Source organism: Macrobrachium nipponense, chromosome 18 (genome assembly GCF_015104395.2).
Source record: "Macrobrachium nipponense isolate FS-2020 chromosome 18, ASM1510439v2, whole genome shotgun sequence".
Lineage (NCBI taxonomy): Eukaryota > Metazoa > Arthropoda > Malacostraca > Decapoda > Palaemonidae > Macrobrachium > Macrobrachium nipponense.
Window position 1 is genome coordinate 23,935,516 of NC_087211.1, and position 21,427 is coordinate 23,956,942.

Consider the following 21,427-nt stretch of genomic DNA (forward strand, 5'->3'; position numbering starts at 1 on the left):
CTTTTATTTGTCATAAATTGACCAAGAAATAGATTTCCTTCTGGAGGTCGGGCGACACGACATAGCCCCCATCGATGACCCTTCAACGCCGTCTGTCATTCTATCTAGTTTCGACGGCAGTTTTTCTGTCGTTCCAAATTAAGCATTTCAGCGTTTTCTAAGAGATAGAGGCTCGAAGATCATCGATTAGTTGTAAGGTTTATGACTGTCCTTCAATATTTATAATAATGTTCTCATTCACTTACTATAGCACTGTTTGATGTCGTCGTGAGTTGTTTTTATGTTGTTACTGTCATCATTTCACTATTGCTGTTACTTCTCCTGATGGATGATATAATCTTACTCTGTCGGTCATAACAGCAAGTGAGTTGGTAGTTGCACCGCAGTTTTCAACATTTGCTGTCATGCATTGAAAGTCATAAAGCCTCAAAGGAATCAGGAGTCCATTCAGATCATTTGCTTCATACGAAGTTTCTTACTTTAAGTCTTCTGAATGAAAACGCTGGCCGTTACATTTAGCCTTCAATTGAAAATCTGTTTGCCTTTTATTTTTTGGTTTTTCATCTTTCCCCTTTCTCTTTTGACTTTCATTTGTACAGCCTTTCCACTGCACATTCTCTTCGGTTCAACTCTGGTTGTGAAAACGATAAATGATCTTGAATTTCATCCCTTTAGCTGACTCTCTCTCTCTCTCTCTCTCTCTCTCTCTCTCTCTCTCTCTCTCTCTCTCTCTCTCTCTCTCTCTCTCTCTCTCTCTGTGTGTGTGTGTGTGTGTGTTTGTGTGTGTGTGTGTGTGTGTGTTGGAAAATATTAGGAAAATCTCCTCAATGATAATTTGTCTCTATTTCTTTTGCGTTTTTAGCAGCGTGTTTTCCTTGATTATACTTTGCAGCCTTATATTTCAAATTCTACTCCTCTCTTGTTATGGGCAATTTTAACTTTCTAACGTATACAGAAAACCAAGAATCAAACAAATTGTAATTTGAGTGTCATCTGATTATTTCAACAACAACTATATCGTTCAGCATATTGTTAGAGGTGCATGACAGCGTTTCCTCCCTTTAAGAAAACGCCAGTCGGTTTTTAACGGCTTGTAAATTCCCGACAAAGGGAGGCTGCATTGTCGGCGTTGCAATATCAACGTTGCCTCAGAACCCGAGACGGAAGAAAGAAACAGTGGGATCCTCATCTGTTGTTGTTGTTGATATTTCTCCACATTTCTTATTATCTTCTTTCTTATGGCTTTAGTACTTACTACATTGGCGTTCATTACATAAGTTGAATGAAGTTCTTTCGGGAGCTACGATTCAGCTTTCGAAAGACAAAGAACACACACACACACATATATATTTTTTAATATATATATATATATATATATATATATATATATATATATATATATATTGCATGGTCTAATGGACCCTGTTTAATTAAAGGAGAGAAATCTTAAATAGTAACGTGACCTACCTTTGACATTTCCGTAGCTAAAACCAGTCATTAAATCTAGGCTAATTCAAACTCTGAGATGCAAAAATAGATTCTTTATTATTCCCCAAAGAACCAACATGAAAACCAAGAAAAATGAATTCAAAATCCCAAAACCATGAAACACCATTACTGCATGCATAAGGATATTGAATAAAAATTGTCACACACTACACTCATTGTCAAAAACCCCATCAGTCTTTCTCAAAATAAATGTCAAATAGAGAATTCATTTTCGGTAGTGACAAACCGAATCCATCTGTAAAAGAAACCACAATTATTAGAAATAGAAGAAAAGAAATGTGGATCTAAGCTAATCTAGAATTGGAGCTGAAAAAAAAGAACTTATATCATTAAATAATTATAAATAATATTAAGAAATCCTTTTAGTAGAGTGACTTAAATGATCAGACAAGTTTTAAGCAGCCGAGAACGCACGAAATGTTGTTGTTAGATGGAGGAAGTTCAATTTCAATATCGAATACAACATAAAAGTTTGAATTGTTCCGTTTTAAAAGTGAAATGTAGCAACATAAATAACTTCCTTCATGCGAGCTCTTATTGGACGACTGCGTCATGTTTTCCTTGTTTGTGTCCCTCGTAAATTGTTTAATATTCGAAGAACATGTCTTATGTTTCGCCAGGTATGATGTAAAACTGAAATTGTGTTCATTTTTAGGCTAGCTTGCTATAACATCAGATCATTAAATAGTCATTTTACTGTAGCTTATAATTTATTAGAAGAAAGAGATTCTATATGAAGAACCTACGAAATATGACTGCCGAGTTGTATGTGCGTGTTTTTTTTTTTTTTTTTTTTTTTTGTGGGGGGCGTGGGGGGGGGGGGGGGATGGGCGTTTACCGGACGGACTACTTTTGTTCATAACTGTCAAACAAAGGAATGAAAATAGTAATAATTATAAGCAAAAATGAAAAGGAAAGCTTGGTTCCTGTGCATTCTCTCATAGATTAATGGTTATTTGTAGAAACCCGATATTGTGAGGTGCTCTCCTTAATTATGAAATATCATTTGCGCCGTTTTTTGTATCAGCTTGTAATATTAATCATCATTTCTCATTTGTAAAATACAATGGTGAGAAAAAGTGGCTTTTTGTCATAAATTAAGCCCTCCATGATTTTACTGCAAAATACCTATATGTCAAGTGGCGTATTTATATCAGTAAAGAAAGGAAACTTTTATTCATTGACGATTCCTGCAGTTTCGTTCAATGCTATTCGCAAGAGACTGACTTCCATAATTTTATTTTTAAATCTTCTATGTTTCAGGTGTCAATTCGATATCGTCATCGTATTTAACAGGAAAACGTTTTACTTCGAATCTTGAACTTTGTGCTTCCAATGAGTGTGATGAATGTGACAATCCTGCAGATTACCTCGCTGTGTTTCGAGAGGAAAAACGTCAGATTCTTTCAAAAACAGACTTGCCATTCATTCAGGTGCTTTTGATAGCAGAGGTCATGTTGATCACTGGTAGTCGTGTTATTGATTAATAGCTGTGAACTGCAAGATTTTAATTTTGGTTTGGGAACGATTCATCATTGTCATACCACTTCTCGATTTTTTCTGTTCAGGATCCTTGTAATAAGGTTGCTGATTCTACCTGAAGCGAGCAGACGTGATTACCTATCAGGTGTTAAAATCGTTAAACGTTGTTGTTATTTAATCCTCTTGGAGAATTTTGTCTCATTACCTTACTGTGATTAGTTCATCTGCAGAGCAAATGTAACTCTTTATTGCCTAGTTTTCTTCTCTCGATCATTTCAAAGGATTTAGTTTTCTGTCAAAGAAGACCAAAGCTATTTGTCATTCTGTCCGCCATCAGCTCTTAAAAACGACTGAGGCTAGAGGGCTGCAAATTACTATTGATCGCCTACCTTCTAATCATCTAACATACCAAAGTGCAGCCCTCTAGCCTCAGTCATTTTTTTTTCTTTTTTCTTTTATTCTATTTAAAGTTAAAGTTAGCCATGGATCGTGCGTCTGGCACTGCTATAGGTACCAACGACACAGGTCACCAAGGAGCCGTGGCTGAAAGTTTCATAGTCCGCGGCTGATAATCATGGGCCGTGGGTGGGAATGTCATACAGCATTATACGATGTACAGAAAACTCGATTGCGCCGAAGAAACTTCGACGCATTTTTTTTACGTGTTCCATTTTGCTTCCAGAGTAGGATAATGTTACCGTTCACTTTAGTCCTTTGTGTCATCTGGGTTTATTTTTTCTTATCGAAAGGCTTCACTTCACGTGGCAAATGTTTTAACCTTTGGTGTGGTCGCTAAGACAAGGTCCATATAATATACGTGCGTGTGTGTGTGCGCGTGTGTGTTTATATGTGTATGTGTGCGTTTTTAGATAAAAAAGTATTCAGTAGCTTACAGGGAGAAATAAAAGATAATTCACGCAATAATCCTTCTAGAAAACTGCGTTGTTTCTGGCGATCGGAAAGGGAGCGGGAATGCGAGGCAAAGAGCAATTTCCTGTAGTGAAAATTGTCAGTGTAAAAATAGAGCAGAGACCGTAGCTGGAATTGACCTCGGGGCTTTGGAAGGTTTAATCCCACCACCGCAATTCTATAGATTGTATAATACAATTTACTGTTCCGTTTGCACGCGGCGTTCTTGACAGGGGAGGTTTGGGGGGGGAACTTCCAAAGAGATGAATTGCTCAAATATTTTGCAGGGCGATTTTATTTCTCTCTCTCTCTCTCTCTCTCTCTCTCTCTCTCTCTCTCTCTCTCTCTCTCTCTCTCTCTCTCTCCGCAGGAGATATTCGAAAAATCCTTTTGAATTTGTCTTTCATAATTTACCTTGCGCAATGGCTTTAAAGTGAGCTGTGTTTTATTTCCGAATCTCTCTCTCTCTCTCTCTCTCTCTCTCTCTCTCTCTCTCTCTCTCTCATACAAAAATGATCCAGCGTTAACCAATACCGATGCCAATAGACCTTCTCACTGCTAAAAAATGAAATTTGGCAGAATTGAGAGACAAGACTGGAGATGATATGTGTTTGTTAAGCGAATGCCGACTGCAAGGGATTCCAGTGCCGTGTTTGACTCATTCCTGAATGACAGACAACACAAAGGAAAGGATAAAGAAAGGTGGAAAAACAGAAGCGAGAAGAAAAGCCTTGGCCTGGGAGTTGCGAGAAAGAAACGGCCACATTTAAGAAATATTGGAATGGCGTAGCAATGATAATATAGCAAGTATTTTATGACTTCATTTTCGCGTTTGGTTGGCGGGGGGAATAATGAGTCTATGGATACAGACGGCGTTTAATTCAGTGTGATGTTGAAGCTGCTGATCATTTTTTTTTTTCTTTTTTTTTTTTTTTTTTTTTTTTTTTCTTTTTTTTTTTTTTTTTTTTTTTTTTATCCACGGCTCTCTTCTCCCCATCAGCTTCAGGTCACTACCTGTCAACCAATATTCCCGTCAGTTCACCTATTGATATGAAAGTGTGTCATGGCTCAGTGCCTGCGTTTATATATTTATTTTAATTATTTTTTTTATTTATTTTTTTTCTTTGCAGTTACTGATAAAGCGTGGTTGCTGCGACTTTAAATCAAACTTTTTTGTTTCCCTGTACTAAAGAGATGGAGTTGCAAAGGGGGTAGATAGGTTTTTTTTTCTTCTTCTTTTTTACTCTTGAAAAAGTGAGCGAGTGACTTGCTGAAAAGGCCAGATGATGCATTACTCTTGACATTCATGTCAAGAGGAGACTTATAGGAAATGGAAGTTATTGTCATTATTGTTCAGAAGATGAAACCTTTCATACGGAACAAACCCACAAAGACCATTGACTGGAACTTCAATCTTCCAAAGAATAAGGGTTTATTAGGAAGAATGAAGAGGAAGTAAAGAGAAATACAGAAAGAAGAGATCCCACTTATAACAATGATATTAAGTAGAATTAAATGCTAAACTGTGAGGCTGTGCAAGTTATTCGAGAGGAGTTGAAGAATCCAGCGAGGGAGGGTGCAGAAGAACAAAGAAAAAGACACAGAAAGAAAGTGACAGTAATTGTCAGTACTGGTTTTATCCACTTGGAGTTTATTTAGTTTATCTAATTTCAGCACCGGGTATTTTTGATGTATGGGAGATGTACCTAATCCTCGCAAAGGATGTATTTGACGCATCGCTGCCGTATTTATTACTGTATCATTTTGGAGTATGAAGTGAATCAGTCAAATCTCTCTCTCTTTGCCTTCCATACCACACATTTCCTCTGCAGTCTCTTTGGTACACTGCAGGCCGATAGCTTCATTCCTATTATCTGCGATTTGATAGGTGGTGATGGTAGGGTGATTCATGAAGGACAACCCAAAACCTATATCTCCCTGCTTACTTATTTTTTAACTAACCTACCAGAAATGATACATCCAGGGTATATATTGTAAATGCTTGCATGATGTACTTGAAATTCTAATATATATTAGAACAAAGTTTGTGTTTGCGTGTATGTCCATCACCTCCTCCCAAACGGCTGCACCTAACCACTTGCAACTGGGCCCTCGATGCAGCTTGTTGCAAGACATCTTGTGCGATGCATTACAGTTTGCGAGGTCCTCGCCTTCCAGATTAAAATTCTATTTTCATGATTTTCAGATTCAAACTGTGATTGCAGGAATCCTTAAAGTCGGGAGGACTGTGGCCTTAGACTGCGTCAATGTGCATGACGAATAATCTTAAAAGTAAAAGGCCCTGAAAACCACATGTTCCTGATCTTATTATCTGGGTTTAATATCCGCACCTCTTGCCGTTAGCATGACCTTTTTGTCAGCGGGAACTGTGATGAGGGTGATTAGGCTCTGGCAGTGGAAGCTGCACAGACAGAATTTTCCTTCTCCTCGACTTTGCAAATAGGCGAGGAGAGAAAAAGACTTGATTCAAGAATCGTGCCATTAGCGACCGTTGACGCTGAGAGAGAGAGAGAGAGAGAGAGAGAGAGAGAGAGAGAGAGAGAGAGAGAGAGAGAGAGAGAGATTTCAATTCGAGCATGAGAACCTGTTGGCGTAAAGAGAGAGAGTGAATATTTTTGCTTTAATTGAAAAATATTAGGAACGATTTGTAAGTACTTTTTGACTCGTGATATTTAACAGTCGGCTAATTTATTGTTATATTTACTGTTAAGTATTTTGCCAGTTAAATATATAAGTTATCATATGAATATCAGTAAAGGTGTTTAGATAAACACAAGCTGCGAATTTCGTCTAGTTAACAATTAAGACTTTTTGTACATTATTAAATGCATCAATACTTTTATTTTCTTATGATCTGCAGGTTCGGGTGACTCTCTCTCTTTCTCTCTCTCTCTCTCAGTGTGTGTGTGTGTGTGTGTGTAATCTGAATTAGGAAATGGTTATCAGTTCCCTAGGATGCTACATAGTATTAAAATTTATCCTTATAATATTTATACCCATTACATTAAATTCCAGATGCACTTTTGCAATTTATTCCCGCTCTGTCTATATCTCGTTTTTTCTCTCTCTCTCTTTTTTGGCTCACAAGGTCTGGTTCCAAAACAGGAGGGCGAAGTGCCGAAAACATGAGAGTCAAATGCACAAAGGTAAGTGTTTATATTCGTTTCGTGCTCTCATATATTATTATTATTATTATTATTATTATTATTATATTATTATTATTATTATTATTATTATTATTATTATTATTATTATTACTAACTCTACTACTACTGAAAATCGACACAAGCACCCAACAATATCAATAGTTGTCTACCTCGCGCTGGGATTAAACCCAGGACTAAGCGAAAGGCGGGCTTTATAAAATGCGCCACAAGTCTTAAAATAGAATTTCAAGCACTTACAGTACTGCACCTAAGGAGTTACCTGAATGGGTGTTGCACGCCTTGCATACCATCGAGACCCGGTGTGAATTTGAAATCTCATATTAATTTGGTTGATTTCATTACAGTTGTCTCTATTATTGGTATAATCAGCACTATTAGTGTTTCATGATTATATCAGCACTATTGCAATGAGTTTCTCTCTAAATGATACAAATCATTGCAGCTTGATTATTCTCTCTCTCTCTCTCTCTCTCTCTCTCTCTCTCTTATATCTACCTCCTTTTTTTCCTATTTCACAGTTCGTTCATATTTTTTCTCTCTCGCTCAGCCAAGTAAGAAGTCGCATTATGGCGCCGGTGTTCTTATATTCGATTAGTCTGATTACTGATTCTGGCAGCATCGCTGCTCGGCCCACAATCCCAGAACCCCCCCCCCCCCCCCCCCTTTCCTCCCCACCTGCCTTAGCCCTCTTGCCTTTCCCTTCCCTCATGCCTCCGTCAGCCGTCCATCTATCTCATCCTTTTCCTTGCAGCTTAGCGTAAACCTCCAACGGTCTACCCTATTTCGCCTTATCACGTAGAATGAACTGTTGTCTCCGCTCTTTCGCCTTCTTTCGTTATTGGTATTCCTCTTTGGTGGCAGGATTCGTCCTTCTTAAATCTTCCTCTCGACCAGCTTTCTGCTTAAACTTACTTCTTCCATTATTCTTAAGCATTTCCCTCGAGTTTCGTAACTTTCTCTCTCTGCACATTTTCACCTACAAGTTTTTTTTATGTTTTTTCCCAAGTCTTTCAAACACTTCCTTCTACTATGACGCACGAATGTTGTTTGCTTTTTCCTTTTTATCATTGTAGTTTTTTCTTGGCAGTCCTTTTGTATCTTACACTTCCGTTCCCTTTTCTTCATAATCGCCTTTCCTATTCCAGTTAGCTTTTCTTTATATCTATCCGTCCGTTCATTTCCCCCATTAACTTTTGATTCCATTGAAGGCAGATTTTAAGCAAACCAATATTCCTCTGTAACTCAGCTACATCAGCTAAGGATCATTCATTTATTGACCTCTTTGTAAAGTTTGCAAGGTCTGTATTGCCTGGACCTGATTAACTTTTTGTAATTGTTTCATTGATTTTCTAACCTTGATTTTAATGGTGTTATGATCCATGTGACTTTTGATAGTGAGGCTAAAATCTAGTCATTGAGACAAATCAGTTACTAACGAAATGTGTGACCTTGGCAAAGCCCATACAGTATTTGTAAATGTATAGAAGCCAACGAGTTGGCCGACATGATGCGATACATCAAGAAAAAGGAGAGCAAGAATAGTGGGAAAATGGTCTCAAGCCTTTAAATTTTATGTGGGGGCACAAAAAATGTGATAATGGCAACAAATGTGCACCCAGCTGATCTAGTAATCATGCAACATAATGGACATATGGAACGCTTGTCTAATGCCGGGTGACGCCAATAAGAACACTTTCACTTAGCGGTTAAGTCAAGTAATGATGTGTTTGAAACTGTTGGCCTTACTCTCCGTACATACATACATACATGCAGGCATTACTCGAGGTTCTTTGAAGACCCTTCTGCCCCTTTCGTTTCTGTTACTGTACCTTCGTTCATATTCTCTTTCTTCCATCTTCCATCTTCCTTGCAACCCGCTCCTAACAATTGTTTCATTGTGCAACTGCGAGATTTAGCTCCTGCCACAGCTTTCTAATTGTTTTGCTCTCGATAACCCTGCCATTGCTGAATGACCTCATAGGTCCCATCGCTTGGCCTTTGGCCTAAGTTCAGTATTCGATTTATGTTATGTTGCATGATTGCAAGATCCGCAGTGTGCGCATATGTTGTTATGGTAGTTTTTTTCACATTTAAGTCTTGAGAGTGGGAGGTCCGTTTTCTCATTATATTTCCGTCATATTCTTTTCCTTCAATCTTAACTTCCCAGCCTTTCCTATCAATGGATTCTTAGCGTAACTGCAGGGTTTTCCTCCTGTTACGCCTTTCAAACCTTTTGCTGCCTATTTCCGTTTCAGCGCTGAATGACCTCATAGATCCCAGTGCTTGGCCTTTGGCCTAAATTCAATATTCTGTTCAATCAATTCTCCTTTTTTCTTGTCGTACCTCAGGCATGGGAAGGTAGAAGTTCCGTAACCAGAGAGTATTACTATATCGGTATATCGTCATTTGTTTATTTATTATGGACTCGATGAGATGTTGTACTTTATATGTTTTGTAGTCATTTGTTATCATTTTTAATACTCAGTTCTCTTTTGTTTTCCGTTGCTTCCTTTTCCTATTTTCTCAGAATATGAACACCCTTCTTGGATGCTTCCGAGAAAATCATAATAAAGATATTAATAATAGCAATAACTTTTTTGATATCATGTTCTAAAAATAGAAGATGATACAGTGTGGGTATAAAAGATATGAATAAATCTGCTTTTATACTATTTCATCATTTCACAGTAATTTTGTTAGCAAGCAAAGAAGGACAAACAAATATCCAGTATTTTTTTCGGTGATTGTTATTCGCGTCATCACCGAACGTAGGAAAGAGAAAGCGGAAACTCGTTTTCAAATGATATTCCATCTATTGCGCTCTTCAGAATTTTATTTTCGCAACTTGATCTCACGTGGATTTAGTTATACGTCAATTTAAATTCGTTTTGTTGAGTTAATTGCAATCGTAATCCATTTCTTGACCTCTGAGTTTCCTGCTCTTCTCAATTTTTTGCTGTTTATATTTGCGAAATGTAAAACCTCTGTTTTCACCTATTCTGTTCTGAGTGCTCATGTTTATATTACTTACAGCAACAGTCTTTCTGGTGAAAGTCGATTAATTGTTATCTGTATTTATTAATTTTACAATGAATCAGTTATTCATTCTTCTTGAGGAAAGACAGTATTCGTTTGTTTGCGAATTTCACAATTTACCTACGAGTAAGCAGTGGAAATTTGGTAGTTTCCCTAACCTTCGGTTTGTGCAAAACTGAACCGAATAGTTTACATTGTTAACTTCCCAAAAATATCTTCAGAGAATAGTCTTTCGTTGATATTTTCATCAGTTTCAGCAACTGAATAAATGAGAAACATGAGCGCACAGAGACCCCCAAACTTCTACCAACACTAAGTATTCCACGACACAAGAAATGCCTTTTTTCTCCCAAAGTTGCTCTCCTATTTCCCTCAAACTCTAATCCCTTGTTGCCAGTCGCAAGGCCCACCTTTAGTCAAAATTTTCCAAAACTTCATGCATGACTTCATGCATAATCTAGCCAACAGACAGAAAGAATGCGCAAACCGACCTTGGCGAAGGTAATAAGTTCAGACTAGATGAACTCGTTCAGAGGTTTTTAATAGCCGTAGAGCTTGCTGCCTTCTCAAAGTGACTTAGTTCAGTGATAGCAAATAATGCCTCTTTGTTTATATAATCACCGTTGAGAATATTCTTTTTTTCCTTTTTGGTTGATTAATTTCGTTCTGAGAATTACGCTCTCTCTCTCTCTCTCTCTCTCTCTCTCTCTCTCTCTCTCTCTCTCTCTCTCTCTCTCTCTCAATTTATAGAGGAGAGAACTGATTACTAAAGTGTTAAAGTCATATTCCTATGTTTCTTAAGTGTCCTCCATGTACTAGATCAGGGGTTCTCAAAGTGGTCGATATCGACCCCCAGGGGTCAATAGGACCATCCAAGGGAGTCTATGAATAGTCAAGAGGTCAAAAGGGGGTCGATGAATAACTAACGTGTCAGAGAATTAAGTTACATATAATCGTACATCTAAATTTCCAAACATATTTTCTAACTAGGTGTTACTTTTTTTTTATCATACTGAATGTCAAGTACTAAACTGATACTACTCAAATTGATTCTGACATTGTATTTTTTTTAATTATTAAATGCTAGTCTTGTGTGGGTCGATAGAAAATTTGAAGCTTCATAAGGGGTTCATGGAGTTAGAATGTTTGAGAACCCCTGTACTAGATAGTAAATGAGTGCTTGAAGAAAGCACTTTTATTGGAAGGTATTTTTTGCTGCCAGCATGCTGGCTGAACTGCACGTGCTATGACCGTACCTGGATGATAGTTCGTGCTTATTACTTCACGAGGGCAGCGGACAAGACAGTTTCCCAGGCATGACAGAAGAGGAACCGAAATACTTATAAGCCTTGTTACCTTAATAAATTGAAGAACCTTCAGTGACTGAAATACAAAGTATCGAGAGAGAAGAAGAAGAAGAAGAAGAAGAAGAAGAAGAAGAAGAAGAAGAAGAAGAAGAAGAAAACGACAGAGAGAAAGAAAGAGAGAAGAAGGAAAGTTGGTCTTTCTCACTCTAAAATCCACTCCTGCAAACAAAGCGTGGACGTCCTCTCCTCTTCCAGTATTGATCATGATTCGAATTGATACCCTTATGTGACGTCAATTCGTAATTGAAATACTTTCCTCCCGAGGGAGACGTTTGCAGGTCACAAAGGAGGGACCGATAACGAGATCTGAAGGGAACAAGTTAAGAAATAAAAGGAAAAAAAAAAGAAGAAAGTGAAAAGAAATTGCGAGCGTCCTTAAGTTCACGAGAAACATAAATCAAAAGGAACTTTCAAGAAAGGATAAGAATGAAAATCAGGAAAACAGAGGTTAAGAATGGGGTGCCAGGCCGAGTTTTCCTTTTCCTGGCGCAATTCTGACAGAGAGAGAGAGAGAGAGAGAGAGAGAGAGAGAGAGAGAGAGAGAGCGAGGTTTTTTTTTCTTTCTTGCGCGTTTTGTCGTAGCCATAAAAATCGAATTAACAGAATGACGGCAGAAAGTTAAACGTTCAAGCACACCAGAGGGAGACGCTAAATTTTTCACGGCCCTCATTCGTCGGGGTCCTGATCGAATTATCTATCTGACTCCCCTAATTTTACGATTTGAAAACTTGTTAAATCAACTGACAGGTCCCGTGCGCCATTATGAACCGAGCGGGGAGTTTTAATTTTATTGTTATTGCTACGGATTGGATTTCTCAGTATCGCTGATTTGAGGGTGATTTACTGCTGCCTGGGGGGCGTGTCCCTCCTCCTCCTCCTCCTCCTTCTCCTCCTCTTCCTCCTCCATCCTCAATTCCACTCCTTTCTTTTCCTCCACCCCCTCGAACCAGTTGGGATAAGTGGTGTGACGTGGCCCCTGGAGAAGTCAATTAGAATAGGCGGTAGTAAAACCTCTCTACGCATTGGTGAGCGTGTTGCCCGTCAGCCATATTGGATCTCCCAAAAGAGATCATCGGTGACGAGTGATGCTAAAGAGGGATTGATAATAATTCAACTGTCAGGGAAAATCAGTCCGTTTCTGTTTAAAATTGATAATATACTCTTCGTTTTGGTCTGAATAATGAAGTCACGTCCGTCGCTGTAGTGCTGAAACGACAATCAAGTGCTCACAATTTTATTTTCTGAACAGTCGCGTAGCGCCTGATACTGCAGCAAGCAGCCTGCTGTTGACGATGGCAGCGATAATGACGACAATTATTTTAATGGCGCTCTGTCTCACGGCCCAATTGCTAAATGAAATAAAGATCTAAATTTAATTGGACATTAGCAGAGCTGTTTACTCTCGGACTTTTCTTCAGCGAGGCGAATTGTCCTGCTCATTATCATACTTCGCAATTGTTTTGGAATGTTGCGACAAAGGACCCAAGCGGCCATGCATTTGGACGCATGGGAGCCCTCTCTCTTATTCCTTCTTCTTCTTCTTCTTCTTCTTCTTCTATCGTGAATGTCATGCAGAGGCTCTGAGCATCAGCCTTGCAATTGAACTCTCACCTAAAGCACCTTCTTTACATACGTTCTTTCCTTTCCTTCCCATTTCTCGTGTCATTAATCACCAGGGGATTTTCGATTGAAATTAATATTAAATGTTACTCGTCAAGGATCACTGGAAAAAGTGTCCAGCAATTTTGCAATGGTCGTTATTGTCACTAATTCCAAATTATCCGCCGGCGTATTCTCCCGTAATTATGAATTTCATAAATTTGATTGAATACAGTAATCCATACTGATAACTGTATTTTCCGAAAAATGGAAACATCGAAATGAAGTCAATTTTTTCAATCAGACTAATCAGTTTAATTAAAAGAGATTTATGTGTCACTGGGAAAAAATTACTGCGTATTTTTTCAAGCGTCGCTCTGCTGGATTTGATGTCGGAAGCTTTTTTTTTTATTTAGTTAAACACGTACCATGATTTTCAGTTGTAATGTTATTCGAAATTGATGAGTGAAATACCTTGATTGTTGCTTTTTGCGCTTTTTCTAATGCTGCGCTGATGATAATTTGACGTTTAAAATGTTTTATTGCTTGATGCTGAAATGGATTTTTAGGGGAATCAGTTTTCTATTAAATTTTGCTTTTTGCCTTGGAGAAAATGCATCGTTTATTTCCTCTCTCTCTCTCTCTCTCTCTCTCTCTCTCTCTCTCTCTCTCTCTCTCTCTCTCTCTCTCTCTCTCTCTCTCTCTCTCTCACACACGTATATATACACACGTACATACATAGATACATTTATTTGCATGCGTGAGTGTGAGCGTGATTCTTACTATATTTTGCAGAATACAGGCTATACTCTTTAGGTGTCTCCGCCTCCATCAGCCTATCGCGATAGCTAAACTTTGTATCCGCGTAAATCTGCTAAAGATACTGAAATATTTGCAGATAGAAAAGGAATCACCACTCGACTTGGTTGCAAACAACGAGGATGACGTTGGTCTTTGTCACTGGTGAGAAATAAGCTGAAAAGGGTAGTTATTTAGTTCTGCGGGGAAAGATGGGTTTGTAAATGATGTATTTTCTGTAATATGGTATGGATGCGAACCCTTTGTCACTTGCCACATGAGAGAGAGCGAGTATTGTTTCTTAAAGAGAAAGAGATTTTTTTTTTTTTCGGAGGCTGTTGCTTAAGATGTCTTTCCATTTCAACAAGTACCCTGAAAAGTATGATTCTTGTCATTGGATAGTTGTCCAGATTTGTGCAAAGAGATTTAGCAATGGCTTAGGCAGCGCTTTCCTTCTGGATTCTCAGGACTTTTCCGAGCAGATTAGGTCCCACCTTCGACTTCAAAGCTTTGTTTTCATGTAGACATTATGAACTCATCATACAATGCTGCTCGTGTGATTTCCTGTATCTAGCAGGGTAGTGGTACGAATGTCATATGTCACAGTTTTTCTGCTGAGGCTTGAATATCGTTCTCCCGTCTTGATGTAGCGGCACTCGCTGCCCACTATCCTCTGGACACCTGAATGCCCGAAGCAGTAGTTTGTAGTTTCCTTTTCTCCATAAATAATAACTAAGGCGATTGTAGGGTAACGTCTTAATTGTCTTAAGGGAAGCTCCATGTCGCCCTTCATTCTTTTTCTGCATAGTAGGTGAGTCCTATACTCGTGTTTGCTTGATTGCCACATTCCTGAGTATCAGACACGTCCCATCAAGTTATGGGTATGAGTGCTCGTCAGTTAAAGAGAGGCTTTGATGTACCATATACGTGTGCTTGATTTCTTTCATTTGTATATTTCGTTAGTGTCTGTTTGTATATTTCCAATAGTTATTTTCATTTGCAATTCGGTATACTTTTATTACCAATTTTCGTATATCGACAGATATATAATTTGTGGGATCTTCTTCTCACGTTCATGACCTTTTTGGCTTGCTACAGCAATACTTGCACGAATAATAATTATGTATATAAAAAACAAACCTCCTCTTTCGGGATTTGAACTGCTGATAATTAAGTCGGCCAGCTGCTGTGGTTCAAAGTCTGAGCAGTAGCGTATTTGGTTCCCTCAGTGGCTGGGTGGGTACAGTCTTCGGGTGGCATCTCACTGGTCAGGGGTGAAATCTTCGAGGAAGATTCTCTTATAATAAATAATAAAAAGATAATGTACAAAATTAAAAGCGCTGAATGCTCATCCCGAATACACAGTACGTCGAAGTAGTTATATAAAATACTTCCTCTATCCTGCTGCTCCTCTCGTTTTGAAGGAAACCTCATTACCACTCCCGGTTCAGAAAAGGAAAATACGACCATTACGCCAAACTCGCTTGGGTACATTTATTCGTCCTATGTTTCTTTTCTTCTTTCATTTCTTTTGTCCCGTTGATGAACACTGATCGAAAACTGTTCTGCCGTTTTCGGCGAATACCATAAGCCCCAATGGACAACCCCCCGGCCCCCCCCCCCGCCTCCTCCTCTCTCTCTCTCTCTGTTCCTTCCCCCAAAATCTCTCGCAGAACCAGATATTATGTCTATTTAACATATTTCCAAAAATTATCTCTTCTTCTGCTTTCAATTTTTTTTATCGGCTCTTCTCGTAGCTATCATTTGCTAAACGAATGAAATCACTCTTTCCATTCCTTTTTAAAAACAATACAACTACGATACAGTAGACGTGTATTGCCAAATGCCAGTGTTCATTTCTGCTTCTATCCGTTTGTTTGTTTTTTATTTTTTATTTTTTCAACTCTAGAACACTACAAAAGCGCATAATCATCTCCTTTGCGTTTATAGCAGCCAGACTCCCTTTTTTTTCCAACGCCGTTGTTCTCTTTGGCCGTTCCAAATGAGAGATAACTTTTATGGATCCCTTTTTCAAAAATACCCTTAATCTTTTTAAGCCGACATCTTTTTCATTGGTTTCTCATGCATATTCTTGCTTTGATTTTCACCAGACAAAAAGGGCCTGTTTATCCAGATGCCTTTTAATTACCTCTTGCGTAGTATAGCATTTCTCTCTCTCTCTCTCTCTCTCTCTCTCTCTCTCTCTCTCTCTCTCTCTCTCTCTCTCTCTCTCTCTCTCTCATGAGAGCCTGGTATTTAATTTTCTTATTGGTTTCTAAGGAGGGAACGTTACGAGAGGGAGCCATCTTGTACGTTTGAATTATTTTTTCGGTGTTCCCTACCGTACTTGTACTAAACACGCTGCAGAGGTGGATACATACCGGGTTAAAACCCGGTGGGGGCCAATGTCTGGGAAGATCCCTGCAAGCCTTGAAATAAATGTAGGCATTCTATACATTCTTAGCTGGAATACAAGCTGTCGTGTGCTTCTTGAAGTTTTCAATCTGACCCACGATAGACCTATACTCATCTGTCCATCCGCCTGTGGTGGTCGCGCATGGTAACACTGCGTCCTGGGCCTTAAATAGTTTCGCTATGTCTAAGTTTTAAGCAAATGAAAGGATATCTGGGTGTACATTTGCAACTGAAAAGTGTTTTAATAATTTACTGTATGCGAATTACATCGTTAATATTCGAAATAGGATATTGTTATTATTGTTGAATGTAAGTATCTAAAGCCCGGGACGCAGTGTTACCATACGCAAACACCACAGGCGGGTGGACAGATGGAAAAAAAAAAACGAGTATAGTCATTTGTTCGGATGTGGCGTTAAATTCTTTTAAATAAAGAAAAAAAAAGAGATAAAACCCTCCTGTAAAGGGTGAGGTCTGCAATCAAGTATTGAACACAAAACGTCATTTGCCATGCCCCTGCAGGCAGATTCCTACTTTCCTAGTCTGTCGAGATATTAGGAAGCATTCTTGCACTTTTACTCTTAGGTATGTGTGTATGTACTATTTATGTATGGATTTCTGTATGGTAAAAGAGCAACTTGTATTTGTACATTAAGATATACTCGTATGCATACGACACAGCCGGCCACCATTGATGAATGCATTCAGCCATAGTGGGTTTCACGGCTGAATTTTGCAGCGCTCGACTCATGTTTGGTAAGCCTGCGAATCGCTCCTGTCATTCCGCAAAGCCTTAGGTGGATGTCGGCATTTGCTTCGGTGAAGCAGCGCGCCGGGTGCTAGCGAGCTCGTACTTCAGTTTTCCCTGAGAGAGCGGAGGGCTTTTGTTACATGAGGAAGTTGTAACAGCTCAGTAGAAGTCTCCTTTCATTTCACGTCGTTTTACGAACAATCTAAAAGGGCATATTTGAAGAAAAATTCAGTCCCGCTGATCACAGAACTAGAACAATTGAATATTAGTTATTATGTAAATGAAGATTATTTGGCAGAAGAAGGTAAATGACTGAAAACATTTTTTTATCATTGTTTTATAGAATTTGGACTCTCACGAGGATGCTTCTTCATAACGTCATCTCTACAGACTCATTTTAGGAAAGACTTAATCTACACAGGCCCTGCAAATCGCGTTTGGCGTCAAATACTTGACTTCCGATTTCTTCCATTGTTGAGGAAAGTCTTTGTCTCCCATTTTTTCCTTTATTTAAAAGGCTTTGATGCCATATTAGACCTCATTTTTTAATCTAACGCCCTTAAAAAGAATGGAATAGGAAGTTTATGGGACTGGAATTATTTCTTGATTTTCATACTGTTGTTTCATATTTAGGAAAAATAAACATGGCTGAGGATTCAGCTCTTCAAGTGAAAAGTGGTTGGAGAAAGTGATCATGAATTCCTGTATCGTAAAACCAAACTGTGATAACATGATGTTTAGATGAGTTAGTCTTCATTATTGTTTAAAGTCTCGGCAATATTTTAAAAAAAGTATGTTTAGGTGAACTGACTATTCACCACACTGTTGAAATATGGGGACAGAAAAGGCGTTGTTCCTTGGACTTTGGCTTTGCTGTCACGTACTTAGATCGCAATATGCTTAGGATTTACCTGTTTATATTGTATGTATGGTTTATCTTTGGCTTAGACCTCAGAAAAATACTATGAGGTGGGAAAGCGGAACCTGTCCGAAAGAAAAAACTATCTTGAAACCATGAAACTTCAATTCCATTGTCAGAAAACGGGTTCAAGTGACCAAAGCCTTCGTTCATTGAGGTTTCAGCTTCCCTAAGAACCAACTGATTAACAGTCTGATAAGCAAAACCTTGATTATCTTGTCACATCACTGAAAGTATTTGTCGTAAGTTGAGAGCTTCGAAATGAAGATCTGATCTTGCATATCTCTAAATAAAAGGGTTCGAGGTCTTCCAGTTACTGTAGCAGGAGTCTCTCTAAGAGGATTCGTGCCGTGGTGCCGTTAATAATGAGTAAATGATATTAAGAAGACCGGAGACCGAGCGAACCGTGACAGGAAGTGCCTCAAGTTATTCATAGTGATTTTCACAGCTGTGTCTGCTTTCATGATTTCCTGGATACAAAAATTGCAACCCTTTTCTTTCTAGAGGTTTCAGTTCCGAAGGCGGTCCGAAGGCGGTACAACCCTTCCCTGTCCAGCGGTGTCAACGAATAGGCTTGTGCAAGGCTTTCATTTTCTATGATTCCAACTTGCAGGCTGGAACAACCCTCTCCTGTGTAGTAGTTTCATCGTATAGTGTGGTACTATTTGTTCAGAGATTCCAAAGAATGAAGCAACCCTTTCCAATGGAACGATTCCAGCGCATATCAGGAAGAGGGAATTTGAGACTTTGAAAAACTGAGAAAGAGGCGAAAATGAAAAGAGGAAAACAGAGGGGGTTGGTTGGTTGTGGATGGGATTAGGAGGGGAAAGAAAGGACAAATACTGGCGTTAATATTAATATTTATTCATGAGAGAGAGAGAGAGAGAGAGAGAGAGAGAGACCCTTTATCCATTTTACCTCGAAACATTCCAAGGATTCAAAATTATGCAAATCCCAAAATCTGAAAATCTGTTAATCCGATAAATCGACAAATCCAATTATTTCCCGGCGCCGAGACAATGTCATTATGACGACGGTACACAACGACGAAAGGCTGTGAAAAGAGGGGGGAGGGAGGGGGACGGAATATTAGAAGGAACGGAGGGAGGGGAAGGAGGGGTAAATGAGAGGGGGTGGTGTTGTAGTAGTAGGAGGAGGAGGAAAGGGGGTAGAGAAGGAGGAGGAGGAGGAGGAGGTGATTGAAGGGGGGGGGGGGGAGGGTAGAAAATCCCTCCTAATCATATTCAGGCAAGTGAGCTAATTACTAAACTTTCCGACGGACTTTATGGCAAAACGGCACTGCAGAATTATACGAAATGATTCGCGTTTATTCGCATTATCGCGCCTGGATGGAGTTGTCAACCAGGCAGGAGGCAAAATTAATACACGCATTTTTCCGCTTTAGAGGCGCCATGATCAGCGGCGAAAACGACACGCCGGAGGATTCGGTCTCCTGCGAGGACGGCAGGTTTCGTGGGGTGGAGTCCTCGGAAGAAGAGGACGCAAAGGAGTAACGAAGGGCATCGTTCCAATGGGCGGCGGGAGGAGGAAAGGAGAGGGTGCTGACCTTTGGATTCTCTTCTCTCTCTCTCTCTCTCTCTCTCTCTCTCTATCTGTCTCTCCCTCTCTCTCTCTCTCTCTCTCTCTCTCTCTCTCTCTGTTATGTTTGTTTATAAATTGAATTCATGGAGAATGTTTTATTTCTGGTTTCAGATATCATTAAATTGCATCGTTATATTGATTTCCTTCATTCGATGTTCTTTTCAACTTTGCATATTCCCAAATGTTCTTCTCCTTTCTGATTGATGTAATCTTTTCCTGTTCTTATTTTTACTTGAGATGTAATTTTGTTCTATTTTGCTACATTACTCATTTTTACTTCCATCTTGATTACCTCTCCTTCGCTTTCTTTTCAATTTTCAGTTTTTTCTTCGCTTTCTTTTCTCATTGTTTGTGTTTCCTTTCGGTGAAGTTTTTGTTATTCCAACCAAATTATGTTTTTCTTTACAGCGCCATTTTGGAGCAAGCTCCCTCTCCCAATTTTTTTCTTCTCTCTTTGTCGTATTAAGAACTTTTAATTAGTTTTCTCCGGCGGGTTTTAAGGGGAAGGGAGGGAGGGAGGGTGGGACGAAGTTTTGGGGTCAGGACCTTGGGTAGGGGGGAGTTGGGGAGACGGGGGAGGAGAAGTTGGCTGTAGGGAAGTCTATTAGGGTCTTGGGAGGGTGATGCGGATTCTGGTGCTCTTTTGTCTCGAGGTTGCCAATAAACTAATTCCCGTTTCATCCTGGGAAGGTTCTTGGGGAGTTTCAAACGAGGTCTCTCTTAACACCTGATTAATAAGCTCGTATAGGTCTGACGTTTGCCCGGATTAAGGTAGAATACGGCGAGTCTTCCTGCTTGAAAGCTGGTGAAGTGAGGCTCTCATTTTTTCACTGCCGGTTATTTTTTTACGAGGGTTCATAAAGCGTTTTATCTCAAGCAAAGTTTGGCGTTCCATCATGCCATCGTATCGTATTTGATCGTAATATGAATCAAAATTCTGCTGAAATAAATGTGCCTTAATGTTGCTATGACATCCATATTGTCAATCATGACAGTTCAAAACATGTCAGTTTTACCAGATATCACAATACCTGACAAAGAGATACAGACAGACTTGACCCTTGAGCAGCTGCGCTATCGTTGACATATCTCGCTTCAGCAAACAGTTGTCCTTTCGTGGAATTTACAGAAATAATATCTCGCTGTCTGCCGTCAACAGTGCAAGTCTTCTCTATATTTATACTTATAGAAATTAATTTTATGAAATTTCAGAACTAAAGAAAAATCATCGTTCAAGTTTTGGAAAATGTAGAATGCTGGAATGGAGAGCTGAATAAGCATGTACCTGGATGTTTATTAATTAACTTAACTGAATATATAACTGAATATATATGGAATAATCAACTTAAATGAATATATAACTGAATATATATGGAGAGTTAACCTGGAAGTGGAATTTACCCATAGTGAGACCTGAAGCGCGTGCCATTCATACTCTCATCTCATCTGGTATATATAGGAAGCCTTACGAATTTTCCCGCCCTTCTGACAACAAAGATGATGTTTTTATCAGTGCTAAAGAATGAAGCGTCACTGCCAATGGTAGCTTCAAGTATTGTCAGAATCTCAGGAATTATACAGTGATGCCAGTGCTGGTAGCCATAGAGTGGGAGCATGGCACGAGAAGGGTTGATTATTGTCCATGATGATGTGCTTGAGGTCTCCACATGCCCCAGGACTGCATGGAATAGTGGTCCGCTCCATCCAGATCTTAGTCAAGGCTGAGAGCTAATTTGTCTCACATTGGGGAAGAACGACTAATTACAAGCACTTTGCCGTGTGCTCTGTTCTGTCTTATTAGTATCGACTAATAACTAGCAAAGCAAAAGGTCTCGGAGCATTACCTTGTAGG

General features: G+C 39.2%; 1 protein-coding gene across 2 annotated transcripts in view; it reads left to right on the top strand.

Moving 5' to 3' along the window:
- The window catches only part of LOC135196924 (short stature homeobox protein 2-like), a 162,515-nt gene that overhangs the window by 129,698 nt on the left and 11,390 nt on the right, over positions 1-21,427 (top strand). For both annotated transcript variants that reach the window (XM_064223761.1, XM_064223762.1), the window contains exon 4: positions 7,010-7,067. In XM_064223761.1, coding sequence (XP_064079831.1) covers positions 7,010-7,067 — 58 coding nt within the window. The remainder of the gene's footprint in view (positions 1-7,009; positions 7,068-21,427) is intronic.